This window comes from Pongo abelii, chromosome 20 (genome assembly GCF_028885655.2).
Source record: "Pongo abelii isolate AG06213 chromosome 20, NHGRI_mPonAbe1-v2.0_pri, whole genome shotgun sequence".
Classification (NCBI taxonomy): domain Eukaryota; kingdom Metazoa; phylum Chordata; class Mammalia; order Primates; family Hominidae; genus Pongo; species Pongo abelii.
This window is the reverse complement of record NC_072005.2, coordinates 16,982,234-17,005,590: the sequence shown is the minus strand read 5'-3', so window position 1 is coordinate 17,005,590 and position 23,357 is coordinate 16,982,234. Positions and strand designations below refer to the sequence as shown.

The 23,357-nt window shown below is 46.7% G+C and overlaps 1 protein-coding gene across 1 annotated transcript in view; it reads right to left on the bottom strand.

Moving 5' to 3' along the window:
• NWD1 (NACHT and WD repeat domain containing 1) overlaps positions 1-23,357 on the bottom strand; it is a 68,451-nt gene that overhangs the window by 13,987 nt on the left and 31,107 nt on the right. Inside the window, exons 8-12 of the mRNA XM_024237410.3 lie at positions 14,673-14,881; positions 12,264-12,536; positions 9,354-9,444; positions 6,002-6,156; positions 3,736-4,012 (exon numbers count right to left, since the gene is read on the bottom strand). Coding sequence (XP_024093178.3) covers positions 3,736-4,012; positions 6,002-6,156; positions 9,354-9,444; positions 12,264-12,536; positions 14,673-14,881 — 1,005 coding nt within the window. The remainder of the gene's footprint in view (positions 1-3,735; positions 4,013-6,001; positions 6,157-9,353; positions 9,445-12,263; positions 12,537-14,672; positions 14,882-23,357) is intronic.

Here is a 23,357-nt window from a genome sequence, read left to right as displayed (position 1 = left end):
TCTGTTGCCAAGGCTGGAGTGCAGTGGCATGGTCTTGGCTCACTGCAGCCTCCACCTCCCAGGTTCAAGCAATTATCCTGCCTCAGCCTCCCCAGTAGCTGGGATTACAGGCAAGCACCACCAGCCCAGATAATTTTTTTTTTTTTTTTTTTAGTAGAGATGGGGTTTCGCCATGTTGGCCAGGCTGGTCTCCAACTCCTGACCTCAAATGATCCCCCCACCTCAGCCTCCCAAAGTGCTTGGGATTACAGGTGTGAGCCACCACGCCCAGCCATGACTAGCTAGTTTCCACCTAATTGAAGTTATAGCCATGTTATGGACTGAAGATTTGTGTCTCCCACAAATTCCTATGTTAAAATCATCACCCTCCATGGGATGGTATTAGGAGCTGGGGCCTGTCTTAGTTCACTGGTGTTGCTAATGAAAGCCTGTTTTTGACTAGCTACTTTCTACCTGATTGAAGTTATAGGAATGTTATGGCTGAAGATTTGTGTTTCCCCCCCCGCCACCAAATTCCTATGTCAAAATCCTCACTCCCCATAGGATGGTATTAGGAGCTGGGGCCTGTCTAAGTCTGTTGGTGTTGCTATGAAGGACTATCTGGGGCTGCGTAACTGACACGGTTTGGCTGTGTCCCCACCCAAATCTCATTTTGAGTCGTAATAATTCCCACAGGTCAAGGCCGAGGCCAGGTGGAGATAATTGAATCATGGAGGCAGTCTCCCCCATACTGTTCTTGTGGTAGCGAATAACTCTCATGAGATCTGATGGTTTTGTAAAGGGCAATTCCCCTGCACACACTCTCTTGCCCACTGCCATGTAAGACGTGACTTTGCTCCTCATTTGCCTTCTGCCATGATTGTGAGGCCTTCCCAGCCATGTGCAACTGTGAGTCCATTAAACCTCTTTCCTTTACAAATTACCCAGTCTCAGGTATGTCTTTTTTTTTGAGACAGAGTCTGACTCTTGCCCATGCTGGAGTGCAGTAGCAAGATCTTGCTCACTGCAATTGCCACCTCCTGGGTTCAAGCGATTTCCGGCTAAGTTTTGGAATTTTAGTAGAGACAGGGTTTCACCATGTTGGCCAGGCTAGTCTCGAACTCCTGACCTCAAATGATCCGCCTGCCTTGGCCTCCCAAAATGCTGGGATTACAGGCGTGAGCCACCATGCCCGGCCTCACGTATGTCTTTATTAGCAGTGTGAGAACAGAATAATACAGTAATGCACAATTATGAATAAGAGGTTTATGTGGCTCATTGTTCTGCAGGCTGTACAGAAAGCATGGTACCAGCCTCTGCTTCTGGTGAGGGCCCCAGGCTGCTGCTTCTTAATACAAAAGGTGAAGGGTATTGGGGTGTGCAGAGGTCATACGGCCAGAGGAAGCAAGAGAGAGGGAAGTGCCAGCTTCCTTTTTTTAAAAAATTGAGATAGGGTCTTGCTCTGTCACCTAGGCTGGAGTGCAGTGGTGCAATCACAGTTCACTGCAGCCTCAAATTCCTGGGCTCAAGCGATCCTCCTGCCTCCGTCTCTCAAGTAGCTGAGACTACAGGTGAATATCACCACGCCCAGCTAATTATTTTTATTTTTTTTTATTTATTTATTTTTGAGACAGAGTCTTGCTCTGTCGCCCAGGCTGGAGTGCAATGGTGCTCACTGCAACCTCTGCCTGCTGGGCTCAAGCGATTCTCCTGCCTCAGCCTCCTGAACAGCTGGGATTACAGGTGCCCGGCTAATTTTTGTATTTTTAGTAGAGATGGGGTTTCACCATGTTGGCCAGGCTAGTCTTGAACTCCTGACCTCGTGATCCACCCACCTCAGCCTCCCAAAGTGCTGGGACTACAGGCGTGAGCCACCACGGCCGGCCATTATTTTTATTTTTATTGTGAAAGGGTCCATGTTGCCCAGGCTGTTCTCCAACTTCCTGCCTCAAGCAATCTTCCTGTTTCTGCCTCCTGAGTAGCTGGGGTCAGGTTCTTTTTAACAACCTCACAAGAACTAACAGAGTAGAGAGAAGAACTTACTCACCACCACCACTGCCTCGCCAGGAGAGGGCATTAATCTATCCACGAGGGATGTATCCTTATGACTCAAACACCTCCCATGAGGCCGCCCTCTAACACTGCGGATTAAATTTCTTTTTTTGTTGTTGTTTTGTTTTGAAACAGGGTCTTGTTCTGTCGTCCAGGCTGGAGTGCAGTGGCACAATCTCAGCTCACTGCAACTTCTGCCTCCTGGGCTCAAGTGATCCTACCACCACAGCCTCCCGAGTAGCTTGGACTACAGACATGAGCCACTACACTGAGTTAATTTTTGTCTTTTATGTAGAAATGTCTGGTCTCAAACTCCTGAGCTCAAGTGACCTGCCCACCTTAGCCACCCAAAGTGCTGGGATCACAGGTGTGAGCCAACACGCCTGGCTTTTTTGTTTTTGTTTTTAGAGACAGGGTCTCGCTCTGTCACCCAGGCTGGAGTGCAGTAGTGCGATCATGACTCACTGTAGCCTCAACTTCCCAGGCTCAAGCGATCCTCTCACCTCCGCCCCCCAAATAGCTAGAACAACAAGCACACGCCACCACATCCAGCTAATTTTTTTTTTTTTTTTTTTTTTTGAGACAGAGTTTTGCTCTTGTTGCCCAGGCTTGAGTGCAATGGCACGATCTTGGCTCATTGCAACCTCCACCTCCCGGGTTCAAGCGATTCTCCTGCCTCAGCCTCCCGAGTAACTGGGATTACAGGCATGCACCACCACGCCCAGCTAATTTTGTATTGTTTTAGTGGAGGCGGGGTTTTTCCATGTTGGTCAGGCTGGTCTCGAACTCCCGACCTCAAATGATCTGCCTGCCTTGGCCTCCCAAAGTGCTAGTATTAGAGGCGTGAACCACCATGACTGGCCACATCCAGCTATTTTTTAAATTTTTAGTAGAAATGGCATCCTCTCATCTTGCCCAGGTGTTCTTGAACCCCGAGCTCAAACAATCCTACTGCCTCGGCCTCCCAAAGTGCTGTGATTATAGGTTTAAGCCACCATGGTCAGCCGGATATTAAATGCCAACATCTGGTTTGTAGGGCCAAACCTCCAAACTGTAGCAGAGTGACAGGGAAGTGATTAGATCATGAATGTGGGGTGTTCATGAATAGGATTAGTGCTCTTATAGGAAGAGACACGAGAGATTTCTCTCTCTCTCTGGGGACACATCAAGAAGATAGCCATCTGTGAACCAGGAAACGGGTCCTCACCAGACACGAGATCTGCTCGCACTTTGATCTGGAACTTCCCAGCCTCCAGAATGTTGAGGAATAATGTTTCTTGCTTATGCCGCCCAGTCTATGGGGATAATTTATTTTATTTTATTTTTCTGGGACAAAGTCTCACTCTGTCGCCCAGGCCGGAGTGCAGAGGCAGGATCCTGGCTCACTGCAGTTCTTCGCCTCCCAGGTTCAAACAATTCTTCTGCCTCAGCCTCGCAAGTAGCTGGGGATACAGGCATGTGCCACCATGCCCGGCTAACTTTTGTATTTTTAGCAGAGACAGGGTTTTGCCATGTTGGCCAGGCTGGTCTCGAACTCCTGACCTCAGGTGATCCACCCGCCTAGGCCTCCCAAAGTCCTGGGATTACAGGCATGAGCCATGGGGCCCAGGCTGTGGGGATGATTTGTTACAGCAGCCTAAACTAAGTAAGACAGATGGCTCCAAGCCTTACCCACAAAAATGACCATACTTATACCTTACCAACCTTCTGCCAAGTCCCAAATAGTGACTTTGTTTTTGTCCCCAGTTTTGGGGAAGTAGACGTAGCTTCCATTGTGGGACACTGCAGTGAGGCCAGTGCGGTCCAGAAATGGTGCAGGCGCCCGGGACCTATGAGCATCGCTGAGATCCCAGACCTTGAAAGATGAGGACTGCGGGGAAGCAGATGCCACCAAAGTCCCGCCGCAGGCCAGCAGGCTCACGGGGGCCCCGACGCCTTCCAGGATGTCCAGCAGGGTCCCCTGTTTTGACAGACTCCACACCTGAGGAAGCAGAACAGGAGGGTAGATCTGACATCTTCTGTGGACAACCGTAGTTCAGAAATATGCTTCAGCCCATTGGGCCGGGCGAGGTGGCTCACGCCTGTAATCCCAACACTTTGGGAGGCTGAGGCGGGTGGATCACCTGAGATCAGGAGTTCGAGACCAGCCTGACCATCATGGAGAAACCCTCTCTCTACTAAAAATACAAAAAATTAGCCAGGCATGGTGGTGCATGCCTGTAATCCCAGCTACTCAGGAGGCTGAGGCAGGAAAATCGCTTGAATCCGGGAGGTGGAGGTTGCAATGAACCAAGATCGTGCCATTGTACGCAAGCCTGGGCAACAAGAGCAAAACTCCATCTGAAAAAATAAATAAATAAAAATAAAAATAAAAATAAATAAATAGGCCAGGTGCGGTGGCTCACTCCTGTAATCCCAGCACTTTGGGAGGCCAAGGGGGGCGGATCGCAAGGTCAGGAGATTGAGACCATCCTGGCCAACATGGTGAAACCCCATCTCTACTAAAAATACAAAAATCAGCCAAGCATGGTGGTGCACACCTGTAATCCCAGCTACTTGGGAGGCTGAGGCAGAAGACTCGCTTGAATCTGGGAGGCAGAGATTGCAGTGAGCTGAGATTGCACCACTGCACTTCAGCCTGGCGACAGAGTGAGACTCCGTCAAAATAAAAATAAAAATAAATAAATAAGAAAATAAGAAATACACTTCAGCTCATTCATATACCTAAGGTGAATTTTCAGCCTGTAAGTTCAAGGGCCTTCACGTCTTCCCATTCCTTTGACTTCGTCAGGCTTGAACCCATCAGCTTCTAGAGTAGTTCCCAAAGTGTGTTCCAGGGAACCCCTGGAGGGTGCCCTGTAAACCTTTTTTAGAGGGTCTGGAAGCTCAAAACTTTTAATGTTTTCTTTTTTTTTTAATTATTTTATTCTAGCCAGACATGGTGGTTCACGCCTGTAATCCCAGCACTTTCAGAGGCCAAGGCGGCTGATCACCTGAGGTCAGGAGTTTGAGACCAGCCTGGCCAACATGGTGAAACCCTGTCTCTACTAAAAATACAAAAATTAACCAGGCATGGTGGTGGGTGCCTGAAATCCCAGCTACTCGCGAGGCTGAGGCAGGAGAACTGCTTGAACCCAGGAGGTGGAGGTTGCAGTGAGCTGAGATCGTGCCACACTGCCCTCCAGCCTGGGCAACTGAGTAAGACTTGGTCTCAAAAAATAAAAAGAAAATTATTCTTATTTTTTTGGAGATAGGTTCTTGTTTTGTCACCCAGGCTGAAGTGCAGTGGCGTAATCACAGCTCACTGCAGCCTCTACCTCCCAGGCTCATGTGATCCTCCCACCTCAGCCTCCTGAGTAGCTAGGACTACAGGCACGTGCCACCACGCCTGGCTAATTTTTGTGTTTTTTTGTAGACACGGGGTCTCACTATGTTGCCTAGGCTGGTCTCGAACTCCTGGGCCCAAGTGTTCCACCTGCCTCAGCCTTCCAAAGTGCTGGGATTACAGGCATGAGCGACTGTGCACAGTCTATTTATCAATTTCTTTAAAACTGGAAAAAATAGCTCATAAGGAGGGGAAAAACAAAAGAACTTCAAGGGGCCCGAGACTAAAACACTGAAGATCTGTTATTTCACCATCTACTTTTCTCTCCAGCTTGGACAACTTTGAACTTAAATTGAGAATTTTCCTCCCCCACAACCCTGCTCCACTCGGAAGGCACAAATCTGCCCCCAAGGTTTGAGGATCAGTTTGGGAATTCTACCTCCTTTGTTGAACATTTCAGTAATTCTCACCCAGGTCTGCCACTGGGGCGGAGGATACGCCCCCATATCCTCCCAATGAACTCACCTATTTTGCCTGTGCTCATTTTTGTGGGTGTCTGTATTTTGCAGCCAAAAATCCCCAAAGAATCACAGTGTCTGTTCCCGAGGCGGAGGTGAGGATGAAGGGTCCCAGATCTCCCCTCACCTGAATGAGCGCATCAAGAGACCCCGTGATGATCAGGTTGTTCTCAGTACCAAAAACAGCCGTCTCCACCATGTCTTCATGTTCCAGATCCGTGGCCATGAATCGGCGAAAGCCCCTTGAGTCTGCCAAGAATATCCGCACCGATCTTCCGAAGCCTGAAACGGCAGGAACTGGGGTTACACCTCTCATGCCCAGAGGGGGTTGAGGGTCATTCCTTCCATCAACAGAGGTGTTTTGGAGGCCGGATATGGTGGTTCATGCCTGTAATCCCAGCACTCTGGGACGCCAAGGCAGGCAGATCACTTGGGGTCAGGAGTTCGAGATCAGCCTGGCCAACATGGTGAACCCCAATGTTTCATGTATTTTATTCTCTACTAAAAATACAAAAATTAGCCAGGTGTGGTGGCACATGCCTGTAATCCCAGCTACTCAGGAGGCCGAGGCAGGAGAATTGCTTGAGCCCAGGAGGCAGAGGCTGCAGTGAACTGAGATTGCACCACTGCACCACTGCCCTCCAGCCTGGGCAACAGAGCTAGACTCTGTCTCAAAAAAAAAAAAGATGTTTTGGAGCTCCTGCTAGGTGCCAGGAGAAGGGGTCCAGGATGGGGAAGGTGGATTCAGTCCTGTCCCCATCTGCACATAGCCCAGAGCTGGTTGGGGGTGGGCCTGACTTCTGTAATCACTCATCTTTTTTTTTTTTTTTTTTTTTTGAGATGGAGTCTCGCTCTGTCACTGAGGCTGGAGTGCAGTGGCGTGATCTTGGCTCACTGCAACCTCTGCCTCCTGGGTTCAAGTGATTCTCCTGCCTCAGTTTCCTCAGTAGGTGGGATTATAGGTGCTGACCACCATGCCTGGCTAAATTTTGTAATTTTTAGTAGATACCGGATTTTACCATGTTGGCCAAGCTGGTCTCAAACTCCTGACCTCAAGTGATCTGCCCACCTCGGACTCCCAATGTGCTGGGATTACAGGCGTGAGCCACCGTACCCAGCCAGTAATCACTCATCTTAAGGAAACTTGTAAGGTTATTATAATGAAACTGTAAGTTCCTGGAGGGCAGGGACTGCCTGTTTGGCTCATCATGGTATCTCAGAAACTAGCACAAAGCTGGGCACACAGCAGGCCTTTGATAACTATGATGGAAGGAAGGGAGGAAGGAGAGAGGAGAGTCAGGGAGGTAGAGAGGAAGAAAAAAAGTAAAGTGGAAGGGAGGAAGGAAAGAAATGAGAAGGGGAAGAAGGAAGGAAGAAGAGGAAAGAAAGTAAGAAGGGAGAAAGGAAGGGATAGTGACAGGAGGCAGGCAAATGCCTAGGCAGATAGGAATGGGTCCCTGGTGAAACTGTACCTTTGAACCAAAAACAGCCTGGGTTGCTGGTTCCAAATGAAATTCACAACCCAGAGTGAGAACTCCTGTTCCTGTTTGCCCACGCTTTCCTGATAGATTCTTTCTGAATAAGACTTTTGTGGCAGTGGCATGATCTTGGCTCACCGCAATCTTCACCTCCTGGGTTTAAGCAATTCTCCTGCCTCATCCTCCTGAGTAGCTGGGATTACAGGCACCTGCCACCATGCCCAGCTAATTTTTGTATTTTTAGTAGTGACAGGGTTTCACCATGTTGGCCAGACTGGTCTGAACTTCTGATCTCAGGTGATGGCCCACCTTGGCTTCCCAAAGTGCTGGAATTACAGGCGTGAGCCACTGCACCTGGCCTGAATAATGCTTTTTAACCAATTGAATGTTACCTTTTCCAGTACTACCTACCGCCTGCCCCTCCCCCATCCTGTGCCTATAAAAACCCCCAGACTCAGCCACACTGAGAGAGATGACCTGACCTTCACATCCCCTCTCCCCTGAGAGCTGTTTTGTTGCTCAATAAAATTCTCTGTCCTTATCACTTTTCAATTGTCAGCACGACCTCATTCTTCTTGGACATGGGACAAGAGCTTAGGATTCACTGGATGCGGGTACCCAGGAAGGCTGTAACACTGTGGCCCTCTGTCCTTGCTGGCAGAGGGCAGCTGCTCCATGCAATAGAAGCAGTGGTGGGGCCAAGCCAGTCCCAGAGCTGCAGGCCAGGATGGGGAAAGGGGCTGACTGAGCTGCTAACATGCCACCATCCACCGGGATGCAGATGGTGGAACTAAAAGAGCAAATTAGGCTGGGTGTGGTGGCTCATATATGTAATTCCTGCAATTTGGGAGGCTGAGGCAGGCAGATAACCTGAAGTCAGGAGTTCAAGAACAGCCTGGCCAACATGATGAAACCCCATCTCTACTAAAAATACAAAAATCTCAGCGGGATGTGGTAGCAGGTGCCTGTAATCCCAGATACTTGGGAGAATGAGGCAGGAGAATCACTTGAACCCGGGAGGTGAAGGTTGCAGTGAGCTGAGATCATACCACTGCACTCCAGCCTGGGCAACAGCGCGAGACTTGGTCTCAAAAAAAAAAAAAATGCTAATTAGCACACTGTAACACCCCCTCTGGGGCTTCAGGGTCATGGACCCCTTGTGTTTCCTTTGGGGTGACACATGGCCCGGTTTGGCCATGGGCCCTGCATGGAGCCTGGCCCTGTGTCAGTGCTTGGAGCAGCTGGCTGGACCCTACATTCACTTGCTAACATGCTCCCTCCTGCTAGGGGCTGAGTGCTCAGTCGTGGCAGTGGCCATGGGAGCCGTAGGCTGGGCCACAAGCCAGATGTGGCCCCGTAGGCTGAGTAAATGGGGCGCCCCCTGCTCCCAGCTTGGCAAAGGGGCCAAGAAAAATCCTGCATCAAAAGGAAGGAAAGGGCTGGGCGCAATGGCTCAGGCCCGTGTAATCCCAGCACTTTGGGAGGCTAAGGTGGGTGAATCACCTGAGGTCAGGAATTCGAGACCAGCCTGGCCAACATGGTGAAACTCCATCTCTACTAAAAATACAACAATTAGCTGAGTGTGGTGGTGCGTGCCTGTAATCCCAGCCATTCAGGAAGCTGAGGTGGGAGGATTGTTTGAGCCCAGAAATTCAAGGCTGCAATGAATTATGATTGAGCCACTCCACTCCAGCCTGGGTGACACAGCAAGACCCTATCTCAAAAAAAAAAAAAAAAAAAGAAAAGAAAAGAAAAAAGAAAAAGGAAAATAATAGAAAAATAGTGTCTATGCTAGTTTTTGTGCCACAACTGCAGAGTTGAGTCTTTGCAACTGAGGATGTCTCATCTGGACTGCAAAAAATGTTTACTATGAGGCCATTTGGCAGAAAAAGTTTGCTAACCTCTGGCCCTAGGACTTCTCTCTGTTCCCAAGCCCCACCCCCTTCTCCAACCTGATCCTGATTAGCTTCCTCACTACTCCAAATGAGAGCTAAACACTACCTGCGGCGAGGAGGGACTCATCTTCAGAGACCACCAGGAACCTCACAGCATCTGGAAGCTTCTCCAGCAATCTGTCCCCTTTGGAGGAAACCTGTGCAGAACCAAGGATGCCTGTCAGGCACTTCCACGGGTTAAGGGTTGCAAGTTTGGAATTTTTTTCTTTTTTTATTTTATTTTATTTTATTTTTTTGAGATGGAGTCTTGTTCTCTCTCCCAGGCAGGAGTGCAGTGGTGTGATCTTGGCTCACTGCAAACTCTGCCTCCCGTGTTCAAGCAATTCTCCTGTCTCAGCTTCCCAAGTAGCTGGGATTACAGGCACCTGCCACCATGCCTGGCTAATTTTTGTATTTTTAGTAGAGATGGGGTTTCACCATGTGGGCCAAGCTGGTCTCTAACTCTTCATCTCATGTGATCCGCCCACCTTGGCCTCCCAAAGTGCTGGGATTACAGGCATGAGCCACCATGCCTGGCTGACCCCATCTCTTAATAAAAATTTTAGCTGGGCATGGTGGTACACCCCTGTGGTCCCAGCTACTCAGGAGGCTAAAGCAGGAGGATCACTTGCACCCCTAGGAGTTTGAGGCTGCAGTGAGCTATGACCGTGCCACTGCATTGCAGCCAGGGTGACAGACTGAGACTCTGTCTCTAAAAAATTTTTTAAATTAAAAACATAAAAGTTGGCCAGGTATGGTGGCTCACGCTTGTAATCCCAGCACTTTGGGAGACCGAAGTGGGTGGATCACTGGAGGTCAGGAGTTTGAGACCATCCTGGCCAACATGGTGAAACCCCATCTCTACTAAAAATACAAAAAATTAGCTGGGCGTGGTGGCGCATGCCTGTAGTCCCAGCTACTGGGGAGGTGGAGGTTTCAGTGAGCCGAGATTGCACCATTGCATTCCAGTCTGGGCGACAGAGCAAGACTCAGTCTCAAAAACAAAAAACAAAAAACAAAAAACAAAAAAAACAGTTAAAAAAAAAAAGGTAAAAAACAAATTCTGGCCAGGCACAGTGGGTCACACCTGTAATCCCAGCACTTTGGAAGGCTGAATGAGCCCATAAATTTGAAACCAGCCTGGGCAACATAGTGAGACCCCCACCTCTACAAAATAATAATAATAATAATTAACCAGGCATGGGGGCATGCGCCTGTAGTCCCAGCTACTCAGGAGGCTGAGGCAAGAGGACGTCTTGAGCCTGGGAGGTCGAGGCTGCAGGGAGCCATGATCATGCCACCGCACTCCCGCCTGAGAGATAAAGTAAGACCCTGTCTCAAAAAACAAAACAAAATATCTGCAAAGAGGCTTGAGAAAAAGAAAAACAACCCCAAGAATTTGGGAGTATCTTTTGTTGTTGTATTTGGTAACTTGAGAACTCATGAAGACCACAAGGTCATGAGGTTCAGAAACGTGGAGCTTTGGGAGTTGGGATGATTCTTCTTCTTTTCTTTTTTTTTTTTTTCTTTTTAAATTTTTTTGAGACAGGGCCTGGCTCTGTCACTCAGGCTGGAGTGCAGTGGTGCAATCTTGGCTCACTGCAGCCTCCACTTCCTAAGCTCAAGTGATCCTCCCACATCAGCCTCTCAAGTAGCTGGGAGTACAGGTATGCACCACCATGATTCCTTTTCTTTTTTTTTTGAGATGCAGTCTTGATCTGTCACCCAGGCTGGAGGGCAATGGCATGATCTTGGCTCACTGCAACCTCCACCTCCCGGGTTCAAGTGATTCTCCTGCCTCAGCCTCCCTAGTAGCTGGGATCACAGGCACATGCCACCATACCTGGCTAATTTTTGGGTTTTTGTTTTTGTTGCCTTTGTTTTTTGTTTTGTTTTGTTTTGTTTTTTTGAGATGGAGTTTTGCTCTTATTGCCCAGGCTGGAGTACAGTGGTGCAATCTTGGCTCACTGCATCCTCCACCTCCTAGGTTCAAACAATTCTCCTGCCTCAGCCTCCCAAGTAGTTGGGATTACAGGCGCTCACCACCACGCCCAGCTAATTTTTTGTATTTTTTTTAGTAGAGACGAGGTTTCTTCCTGTTGGCCAGGCTGGTCTCGAACTCCCGACCTCAGGTGATCCACCTGCCCTGGCCTCCCAAAGTGCTGGCATTACAGGTGTGAGCCACTGTGCCTGGTCAATTTTTGTACTTTTAGTAAAGACGGGGTTTTGCCATGTTGGCCAGGCTGGTCTCGAACTCCTGACCTCAAATGATCCACCCACCTCAGCCTCCCAAAGTGCTGGGATTACAGGAGTGAGACACAGCGCCCAGCCAGTCTATATGTTAATGTCCATGAAAGCAGCCGTCCATCAACCACCAATAGGGCAAGTGGATAGAGCCCAACTCCTAGTCCCTCTGTGGCGCAACTCTCAACCTTGTTCCATATCATGTCTTAGAGCTCCCCTGAAGGACTGAGCTTCAACAATTGCCTAGATTGGTCAGTTCCCAAGAGACGCCAACAGATGTTTCCTGAACTGTGCTGAACTGCAAATCCCTACGATTAAGAAGCCAAGCGTGCGGCCGGGCGCGGTGGCTCGTGCCTGTAATCCCAGCACTCTGGGAGGCTGAGGTGGGCACATCATCTGAGATTGGGAGTTCGAGACCAGCCTGACCAACATGGAGAAACCCCGTCTCTACTAAAAATACAAAATTAGCCAGGCGTGGTGGCACTTGCCTGTAATCCCAGCTACTCGGGAGGCTGAGGCAGTGAGAATCACTTGAACCCGAGAGGTGGAGGTTGCAGTGAGCTGAGATTATGCCATTGCACTCCAGCCTGGGCAACAAAAGTGAAACTTCATCTCAAAAACAAAACAAAACAAAACAAAGATACAAGGCAAGATTATTTTTCCCAATTTCTAGCACATCTGAGCACTTTCAAGCTGAGTTAATGCTCACATCATAGTCAGTAAAGGTGCTTACCAAAGAGATGGAGCCATTGCTAAACCCGGTAACAAGCTTTCCTTGCTTCTGGACTGAGACGGCACAGGTAGGTGTTTCTTCTTTGATGCTGGACATATGTTGCTTCCCCTGAAGTTTTCCCATAGCGGAGCTCCACAGACTGACCACACCATCCCTGGACACTGTCAGCAGCATGGCCTGGGAGGCCAGCACGGCCATGCACATCCAAGGATCAGAGGCATCTCCCAGGATATGGAAAACTGGCTCTGCAGTTTCCAGATTCCAAGCATTGATCTAATAGAATAATGAAGAGGAAGCAGCATCTTGGCAGGAGACCTAGACTGTAAGTTTCCCGGAGTCAAATGCAAGATGCCTTCTCTTGTATACTTTATGCATTTTCTTTTCTTTTGGAGACAGAGCCTCTGTTTTTCACCCAGGCTGGAGTGCAGTGGTGCAATCATGGCTCACTGCAGCATCGACCTCCTGGGCTCAAGCAATCCTCCTGCCTCAGCCTCCCAAGTAGCTGGGACCACAGACACGCACCACCATGCCTGGCTATTTTTAAATTTGTTTTTGTAGAGACAAGGTCTGACTATGTTGTGCAGGCTGCTCCTGAGCTCCTGGGCTCAAACTATCCTCCCTGCTCGGCCTCTCAAAGTGCTGGCATTATGAGTGTGAGTCACTGCACCCGGCCTATGCATTTTATTTTTAACACTCCCAATTCAGAGAAAAAAAGGAGAGGTGGGCCAGGCCTCACGTGTGATTTTAAATTCATTAGCTACCTTACAAAAGGTACAAAGAAACAAGTGAAATCAATTTTAGTATTATATTTTATTTAACCTAATATGTCCAAGTGGTATCACTTCAACATGTAATCAATACAAAAATTATTATAGAGATAGTTTATATTATTTTTACTATACTAGGTCTTTGAATTTCAGCATGTTGGAACAGTCACATTTCAAGTGTTTTTATTTATTTATTTTTTAATGTTACTTTCAGTTTTGGGATACATGTGCAGAACGTGCAGGTTTGTTATACAGGTATACATGTGCCATGGTGGTTTGTTGCAACTGTCAACCCATCATCTAGGTTTTAAGCCCCGCATGCATTAGGTATTTGTCCTAATGCTCTCCCTCCCCTTACCCCCTACCCTCCGAATTTCAAGTGTTTAATAGGTACATCTGGTTGGTGACTCCTATTTTGGGCAGCATGATTTATATGCACCGATATTACTGTCAACAACCACCAATTACTCATGTAACATAATAATAAATAGATATCAATTATTTGGTGCTTACAGTATGCTAAGCGCTATGCCAGGATATGTCTCATGATCTTATGAGGAAGAGGCAGCAATGAGACTCAGAATGGTGAATGACACGACCAAGGTCACTCAGTTCCCAAGAAACTCAACTGGTAGTTAAATAAAGATTTTTTTCCTCCTGGCATCAATTACTAGGCTATTACCCACGATGTTATTGTGTGTCTCCATTTATAAAACTATGAAATCACAGGGTTATGATTGATGCAATGGAATAACACAGTGGAATAGACATTGTTTTCAGAAGCCTACGGATCATTTAGAGAGACTATAAAACAGGCTGGGCATGATGGCTCAGGTCTGTAATCCCAGCACTTTGGGAGGCCGAGGCAGGTGGATCACCTGAGGTCAAGAGTTTGAGACCAGCCTGGCCAACATGGCGAAACCCTGTCTCTACTAAAAATACAAAAATTAGCTGGGCGTGGTGGCGTGCGCCTGTAGTCCCAGCTATTCAGGAGCCTGAGGCAGGAGAATCACTTCAACCTGGGAGATGGAAGTTGCAGTGAGCTGAGATTTTACCACTGTACTCCAGCCTGGGCGACACAGCAGGACTCCACCTCAAAAAAAAAAAAAAAAAAAGAGAGAGAGAGGAGAGAGAGAGACTATGAAAGAAGTCTCAGTGAATTTGAAAGGTTTTACATCATCAAAATGGAATTTAATTAGAAAAAAATAAAGAACAGGACCCTATCCAGAAATCCCTCAGATATCTGGAAACTAATAGCATACTTTTAAATAGCCCATGGATCAAAGAAGAAATAAAAAGTGAAATCTGAAAGTATTTTAAACTGAATATAAATGAAAACACATGTCAAAATTTACAGGATGTAGGTAAAGCAGTACTTTGAGGGAAATTTATAGCCCTAAAATGCTGATATTCAAAAAACATGAAAGGTTTCAAATCTTGGGGTCAGAAAGAATTATCAGGATTGTCTAATCCAACTATGAAGTCTGAAACCTCTTATAGCACCCTCTCAAGTGGTTGTGTACTCCATTTACACCCCCACCCCATCAATGTATCAAGGAGCCCTCCTTATTGAAATGGCCTATTCTGTCTTTGAATGCTCTGGTCTCAGCTTTCCTTTACAAACAGGGCATGTGTTTGTTACCTTTGAGCCAGATGCTGAATACACAACTTTGTGTGCCTCATCCACATGAAGGTTCCAGATCTGAGGTTCAGTGGGATTTTTTGAGCCTCCATCCCAAATGGTAAATTTCTCCTGGCCAGAGAGTAAGTTCCACAAGCGCAGTGTGTAATCCTTTGAAGCAGAGATGGCGAGGGTCCCTTTGGCAAATATTTTCACGCACCTCACCTCTCCTGCAGCAAGCCAGGGTAGGGGAGAGTATATTAGCTGGGAACATTTTGACCTTGCAACTATCAAAATGCTTGTCAGCTTGGAAATACCCTCGTTTACCAAAGAAAAGATGGATGGAATTGAATTGTGAAAGTCATCAGAATAAAAATGGAGTCAATAACATTAAGAAAACCCTGGCAAACAGGCTATAAAGGAAGGCTATGAAGAAAGAGTTCTCACACTTGTATGCCTAATAACAGAAAAAACTACAAAAATCACAACCTTGCACAAACGCTATTGCAACCTTACAGAAAAAATACATCTGCAAGGCAATCTGCCCAGCAACTTCCCGTCCAGCCACACCCTTATTATTGATTTTTGTAACCAAAGATAATTATTTCAAAACAATTATGTAACCCTCCTTTTTTTTTTTTGACGGAATCTCTCTGTCACCCAGGCTGGAATGCAGTGGCTCAATCTTGGTTCACTGCAACCTCTGCCTCCTGGGTTCAAGCGATTCTCATGCCTCAGCCTCCCAAGTAGCTGGGATTACAGGCACCTGCTGCCATGCCTGGCTAATTTTTTGTATTTTTAGTGGAGACGGGTTTGACTATGTTGGTGAGGCTGGCCTTGAACTCCTGGCCTCAAGTGATCCACCCACCTGAGCCTCCCAAGTGCTGGGATTACAGGCATGAGCCGCCATGCCTGGCCTTTTGTTGTTGTTGTTATTATTATTATTATTATTATTATTATTTTGAGATGAAGTTTTGCTCTTGTTGCCCAGGCTGGAGTGCAGTGGCGTGACCCTGGCTTACTGCAACCTCCACTTCCCGGGTTCAAGCAATTCTCTTGCTTCAGCCTCTCGAGTAGCTGGGATTACAGGTGCCCACCACCACACTTGGCAAATTTTTTGTATTTTTAGTAGAGACAGGGTTTCATCATGTTGGCCAGGCTGGTCTCGAACTCCTGACCTCAGGTGATCTACCCACCTCAGCCTCCCAAAGTGCTGGGATTACAGGAGTGAGCCGCCGCGCCTGGCCTATGATGATGATGATGATGATTATTATTATTATTATTTTGAGATGGAGTCTTGCTCTGTCACCCAGGCTGGAGTTCAGTGGCAAAATCTTGGCTCACTGCAACCTCTGTCTCATCGGTTCAAGCAATTCTCATTCCTCAGCCTCCTGAGTAGCTGGGATTACAGGCATGTGCCACAGCGCCTGGCTAATTTTTGTATTTTTAGTAGAGATGGGGTTTCACCACATTGGCCAGGCTGGTCTCGAACTCCTGACCTCAGGTGATCCACCTGCCTCAGCCTTCCAAAGTGCTGGGATTACAAGCGTGAGCCACTGTGCCCAGCCTCTTTTTTGTTTTGTTTTGTTTTGTTTTGAGCGTCTCTCTCTGTTGGTTAAATTGATAGAACCTGTCCAAATGGAAAATAATGAAATGTGGCAAAGCAGAATTCAGAGGGCCACAACTGGTTGGGAGTCAATCAGTTGCCCCAGGTGTTGAATACTAAACAGATAATTGAGTTTTATAAAGATTCAGCATCTAGGAGTGTCTAAAATTAATAACCACGTAATAAAGGTGAAACTTCTAGAAAAATTATAGGATTTCTCTCATCATTTTTATAATCTTGTAAAAAAATAATTAGCCAGGTGGGGTGGCATGCACCTGTGGTCCCAGCTACTCGGGAGGCTGAGGTGGGAGGAACATTTGAGTGCAGGAGGTTGAGACTGGAGTGAGCTATGATCACTCCTCTGCACTCCAGCCTCAGCAACACAGCAAGACCTTGTCTCAAAATAAATAAATAAATAAATATAATAATCTTAGAGAGCTATTTGCTAAGCAAAACATACAATTTGGAAGGCATAAAGGGGAAAAATTGACCAACTGGATTATGTAGAAATGTAAAACTTCAGGAGGATAAACTGCAGTTGAAAGGCACATAATGAGAGATGTGGAGGAAATATTTGCAACATATAACAGACAAATGGAGATTCTGCTTAATAAACAAAAAGTTCATCAGGCTGTGATTAGGTTATGAGGATGGCGCCCTGGGGAATGGGATTACTGTCCTTATAAAAGTAGTCCCAGGCTGGGCAGGGTGGCTCATGCCTGTAATCCCAGCACGTTGGGAGGCTGAGGTGGGCAGATCGCCTGAGCTCAGGAGTTCAAATCAAGACCAGCCTGGCCAACAAGGCAAAACCCCATCTCTACTAAAAATACAAAAATTAGCTGGGTGCGGTGGTGTGCGCCTGTAATCCCAACTCCTCGGGAAGCTGAGGCAGGAAACTCGCTTGAACCTGGGAGGCAGAGGTTGCAGTGAGCCAAGACTGGACCACTACACTCCAGCCTGGGCAACAGATTGAGACTCTGTCTCAAAAAAAAAAAAAAAGTGTCCCCAACATATGGGACAACAGATGGGAACAACAGATACTGGGGACTACTGGAATGGGGAAGGAGGAAGACGGTCAAGGGCTAAAAAAATTCCTCTTGGGTACCATGCTCACTACCTGGGTGATGGGGTCATTCGTGCCCCAAACCTCAGCATCACTCAATATACCCATGCAGCAGACATGCACATGTACCCTGTGAAATTAATGGTGGAAATTATAAATGAAATAAAATACAATAACAGAACAAGGATATGACTGGGCCAGGTGGCTCACACCTGTAATCCCAGCACTTTGGGAGGCTGAAGTGGGAAGGTCACTTAAGCCCAGGAGTCCGAGACCAGCCGGGCAACATAGCGAGACCCTGTCTCTAAAAAACAGTAAAAATAATAAAAATAGACTGGCATGGTGGCTCACGCCTGTAATCCCAACACCTTTGGAAGGCCAAGGTGGGTGAATCAGTTGAGGTCAGGGGTTCGAGACTAGCCTGGCCAACATGGCAAAACCTTGTCTCTACTAAAAATACAAAAATTAGCCAGGCCTGGTGGCAGGTGCCTGTAATCTCAGCCACTTGGGAGGCTGAGGCAGGAAGATTGCTTGAACCTGGGAGGCAGAGATTGCAGGGAGCCAAGATCATGCCATTGCACTCCAGCCTGGACAACAGAGTGAGACTCTATCTCAAAAAAAAAAATTTAAAAAAAAGAGTCAATGGACACAAAAGAATGTTTATGGCAAAACATTGATAAAAAAAATATATAGTACATATTTATATATTTATGTATATATTTGTTTTTGTGTATATGTATATATCTATACTTTTATTTATGTATATATTTATGTTTTATACACACATATATTATGTTTTACATACATAAAGCATAAATATACACATACACAAAAATTTAGATAAACATATGTGTATATATGTGTGTGTGTGTGTATATATATATAAAAACATGGTACATACTTCAATTGAAATGATAAAATATCCTTAACATCTTTATGGACAGACAATTTACAACCACAAAATGTGCCCATTCAATCTAGAATTATACAATTCAGTGGTTTTTAGTGTGTTCACAGAGCTGTGTAACCATTGCCCCAGACTAAGGTCAGAACATTTTCATAATCTCAAAAAACAGTCATCCCCTTTTTTTCTTTATCACATTAATTTTTTTAAATTTTGTTTGTTTGTTTGTTTGTTTATTGAGACAGAGTCTCACTCTGTCTCCCAGGCTGGAGTGCAGTGACGCAATCTCAGCTCACTGCAAGCTCCCACTTCAGGGTTCAAGCGATTCTCCTGCCTCAGCCTCCTGAGTAGCTGGGATTACAGACATGCGCCACCGTGCCCAATTAATTTTGTATGTTTAGTAGAGATGGGGTTTCACCACGTTGTCCAGGCTGGTCTCGAACTTCTGACCTCAAATGATGCGCCCACCTCAACCTCCCAAACTGCTGGGATTACATGCGTGAGCCACCGTGCCTGGCCTATCACATTAATAATTTTAAAGCAAACAATCCAGTGGCATTTAGCACATTCACAGTGTTGTGCAAACATCACTCTATCTAGTTCCAGAACATTCGCAACCCCCCAGAAGGAGACCCTGTCCCCATCAGCAGTCACTCCCCACTCCCCTCCCCTAACCCCTGGCCACCGCTAATCTGCCTCTTTTCTCTCCTGTTTCTGTGGATTAGTCTGTTCTGGACATTTCATATCCATCAGAGTCACACGCCATGTGGCCCCTGGTGACTGCTGTTTTTGTTGTTGTGTTTTTTTTTTTTTTTTTTTTTTGGAGACGGAGTCTCACTCTGTCGTCGCCCAGGCTGGAGTGCAGTGGCGCAATCTCAGCTCACTGCAACCTCCACCCTCCGGGTTCAAGCGATTCTCTTGCCTCAGCCTCCTGAGTAGCTGGGACTACAGGTGCATGCCATCACACCTGGCTAATTTTTGTATTTTTAGTAGAGACAGGGTTTCACCATGTTGGCCAGGATGGTCTCGATCTCTTGACCTCGTGATCTGCCCACCTTGGCCTCCCAAAGTGTTGGGATTACAGGCGTGAGCCACCGCGCCCAGCCGACTGCTCCTTTTTATTTGACACAGTCTCTGGAGCTCCAGCCTCATGATTTCCTTGCTGTTCTGTAGACCCGCCGACCTCATTCCCCTCTCAGGGCCTTTGCACTTGCTGCTCGCTGTACCTGGGAGGCTCTTTCCTCTCCACTGCCCTTCCTTCACCCCTGCGGATACCAAAATCCACAGATGCTCCAGTGCCTTATATGAAATAGTGTAGTATTTGCATATAGCCTATACATATCCTCCTGTATACTTTATTATTATTGTTACCATTATTATTATTTTTAGAGATAGGGGGCTGGCTGTGTTACCCTGGCTGGAGCATAGTAATGCAATCACAGCCCACTGTCGCCTCGATCTCCCAGGCTCAAGCGATCCTCCTGCCTCAGCCTCAGCCTGGGACTACGGGTGCTCCCATATACTTTTTCTTTTTTTTCTTTTTCTTTTTGAGACAGAGTCTCACTGTCACCAAGGCTGCAGTGCAGTGGCGTGATCTTGGCTCACAGCAACCTCCGCCTCCCAGGTTCAAGCAATCTTCCTGCCTCAGTCTCCAGAGTAGCTAGGACTACAGGTGCGCACCACCATGCCCAGCTAATTTTTGTACTTTTAGTAGAGACGGGGTTTCGCCATGTTGGCCAGGCTGGTCTCGAACTCCTGACCTCAGGTGATCCGCCCACCTCGGCCTCCCAAAGTATTGGGATTACAGGCATGACCCACCATGCTGGGCCACTCCTGTATATTTTAAATCATCTCTAGGTTACTTACAATACTTAATATGTCATACATGCTATATAAATAGTTGTCATACTGCATTGTTTGGGGGACAATGACAATAAAGGTCTGTGCATCTTTCGTCCAGATGCAGTTAACTATTTTTTTCCCAAATATTTTCCTTTGTAAAAATGTTATTTATTTGTTTATATATTTTAAGAGACAGGCTCTTAAAATTTATTTTTATTTATTTTTTATTTTATTATTTTATTTTTATTTTATTTATTGTTTTATTATTTTTTATTTTTTGAGATGGAGTTTTGCTCTTTTTGCCCAGGCTGGAGTGCAGTGGCATGATCTCGGCTCACTGCAACCTCCACCTCCTGGGTTCAAGTGATTCTCCTGCCTCAGCCTCCTGAGTAGCTGGGATTACAGGTGTATATCACCACGCCCAGCTAATTTTGTATTTTTAGTAGAGACAGGGTTTCACCATGTTAGCCAGGCTGGTCTCAAACTCCTGATCTCAGGTGATCCGCCCACCTCGGCCTCCCAAAGTGCTAGGATTACAGGCATGAGCCACCGTGCCCAGCCTTAAAATTTATTTTTAAGGGACAGGTACAGTGATTTATGCCTGTAATCCCAGCACTTCAGGAGGCTTAGGCGGGAGGATGGCTTGATGCCAGGAATTCAAGACCAGCCTGAGAAACATGGTGAGACCCAGTCTCTACAAAAAATGTTTTAAAAATTAGTTGGGCGTGGTGGCATGCACCTGTAATCCCAGCTACTCAGGAGGCTGAGGTGGGAGGATTGCTTGAGCCTGGGATGTCAAGACTGTAGTGAACCATCCTGGCTCAGCCTCTCATGTAGCTGGGACTTCAGGTGCACACCACCACGCCTGGCTAATTCAAAGCACTTTTTTTTTTTTTTTTTTAGAGATGAAGTCTTGCTATGTTGCACAGGCTGGTCTTGAATTCTGGGCCTCAAGTGATCTTCCCATCTTCCAAAGTGCTGGGATTACAGGTGTGAGTCTTGCTTTCTTAATTAAATAAAATGCCCAACCTGTTTTCTTAAGTAGGTAAAAGGGTTAGATTCGATTTTTTTTGTCTTTTTTTTTTTTTTTTTTTTTTGAAAGGGAGTCTCGCTCTGTCGCCCAGGCTGGAGTGCAGTGGCGCGATCTCGGCTCACTGCAAGCTCCTCCTCCCGGGTTCATGCCATTCTCCTGCCTCAGCCTCCCACGTAGCTGGGACTACAGGTGCCCACCACCAGGCCCAGCTAAATTTTTTTGTATTTTTAGTAGAGATGGGGTTTCACCATGTTAGCCAGGAATGGTCTCAATCTCCTGACCTTGTGATCCACCTGCCTAGGCCTCCCAAAGTGTTGAGATTACAGGCGTGAGCCACCGCACCCAGCCTAGATTAGATTCTTTCTAAAGCTAATTTTCTATGGCTTGATTCTGTTAAATGTAGTTTTTAAACATATGGGATATTTTAACTTATGTATTCAACAAATAAGCATGGAGTATGTTGAATAAAACATAACCCTTGCCCTCAAACAACAGTAATAAGATCTCAGGTCAGCAAATAAATGTAGTCTTCCTTTTTTTTTTTTTTTTTTTTTTGAGATAGGGTCTCACTGTGTTGCACAGGCCGGAGTACAGTGGTGTAATCACAGCTCACTGTAGCCCCAACCTCCTGGGCTCAAGCGATTCTCATGCCCCAGCCTCCTAAGTAGCTGGGACTACTGGTATGCACCACCATGCCTGGCTAATTTTTGCATTTTTTGTAGAGATGTGGGTTCACCATGTTGCCCAAGCTGGTCTCAAAATCCTGAGCTTAAATGATCTGCCTGCCTCAGCCTCCTAAAGTGCTGGGATAAGCCACCACACTTAGCCAATGTGGTCTTATGTATATCAAGCTGCAGGAAAGCACGAAGGAGCTAGTTATGAACTCTACTGTGGGAATCATCTCTCCCAAAGGGAGGACCCTCGAGATTAATCTTCAAGAATGAATAGTTTTCCATCCTAGTCCTGATCCTCGTCTATCTCTCTTCAGCATCTAGAACACGGCCTGGTACACAGCAGGTACTCAACAATTGATTATAGAAATAAGCCATATCTGTTAAGAGACTATGTAGAAATAAACAACTTTACTTAGGATCTGAGGTCGACAAATGCAGAAAGGACCACAATTCTTTACCCTTACTGATCCATATCCTTGGCAATGTGACTTTGCAGCTCCTCCCATCAAAAAATGAAGCCTAGGCTGGGTGTGGTGGCTCACACCTGTAATCTCAGCACTTTGGGAGGACAAGGCGAGAGGATTGCTTGAGCTCAGGAGCTTGAGACCAGCCTGAGCAACATAGTGAGACCCTGTCTCTACCAAAAATACAAAAATTAGCCAGGTATGGTGGTGTGTGTCTGTAGTCCTGACTACTCAAGAGGCTGAGGTGGGAGGATTGCTTGAGTCCAGGAGGCTGAGGGTGCAGTGAGCTGAGATTGTGCCACTGCACTCCAGCTTGGGCAACAGAGCAAGACCTTGTCAGAAAAAAGAAAGAAAAAAAGAAAAGGAAAAGAAAAAAGAAAAGAGAAGAGAAGAGAAAAGAAGAGGAAAGGAAAGGAAAGGAAAGGAAAGAAAAGAGAAAAGAAAAGAAAAGAAGGCAGAAAGCCTATTTAGCCTATTTCTCTACTGGACTGCTCTTGTGAATTCCTTTGGTCAAAAGAATGTGAATGTGACCAGGTGCCAACTCCAAGTCCAGGCTTAAGAGATTCTGTGAGTGCCTGCTTGTTTTCTTGAAACCCTGCCTTTGGCTGGGCATGGTGGCTCACGCCTGTAATCCCAGCACTTTGGGAGGACGAGGTGGGTGGATCACAAGGTCAGGAGATCGAGATCATCCTGGCTAACACAGTGAAACCCCGTCTCTACTAAAAAATACAAAAAATTAGCCAGGTGTGGTGGTGGGCGCCTGTAGTCCCAGCTACTCGGGAGGCTGAGGCAGGAGAATGGCGTGAACCTGGGAGGTGGAGCTTGCAGTGAGCCGAGATCGCACCACTGCACTCTAGCCTGGGCGACAGAGCGAGACTCCAACTCAAAAAAAAAAAAAAAGAAACCCTGCCTTTGCTGGGGATGAGAGACGTGAAGGATGCTGAATGATGAGAGACCACATGGAGCAAAGTTGAGTTGCCTGATTTGAAAACATTCAGATTCAGCCAGCTCCTAGATGATCCACTGACTGACTGCAGATACATGAGCAAGCCTAGCTGAGAGCAGAAAACCACCCAGCTGAGTCCAGCCTGCATTGCCAATGCACAGGAAGTGAGCTAAA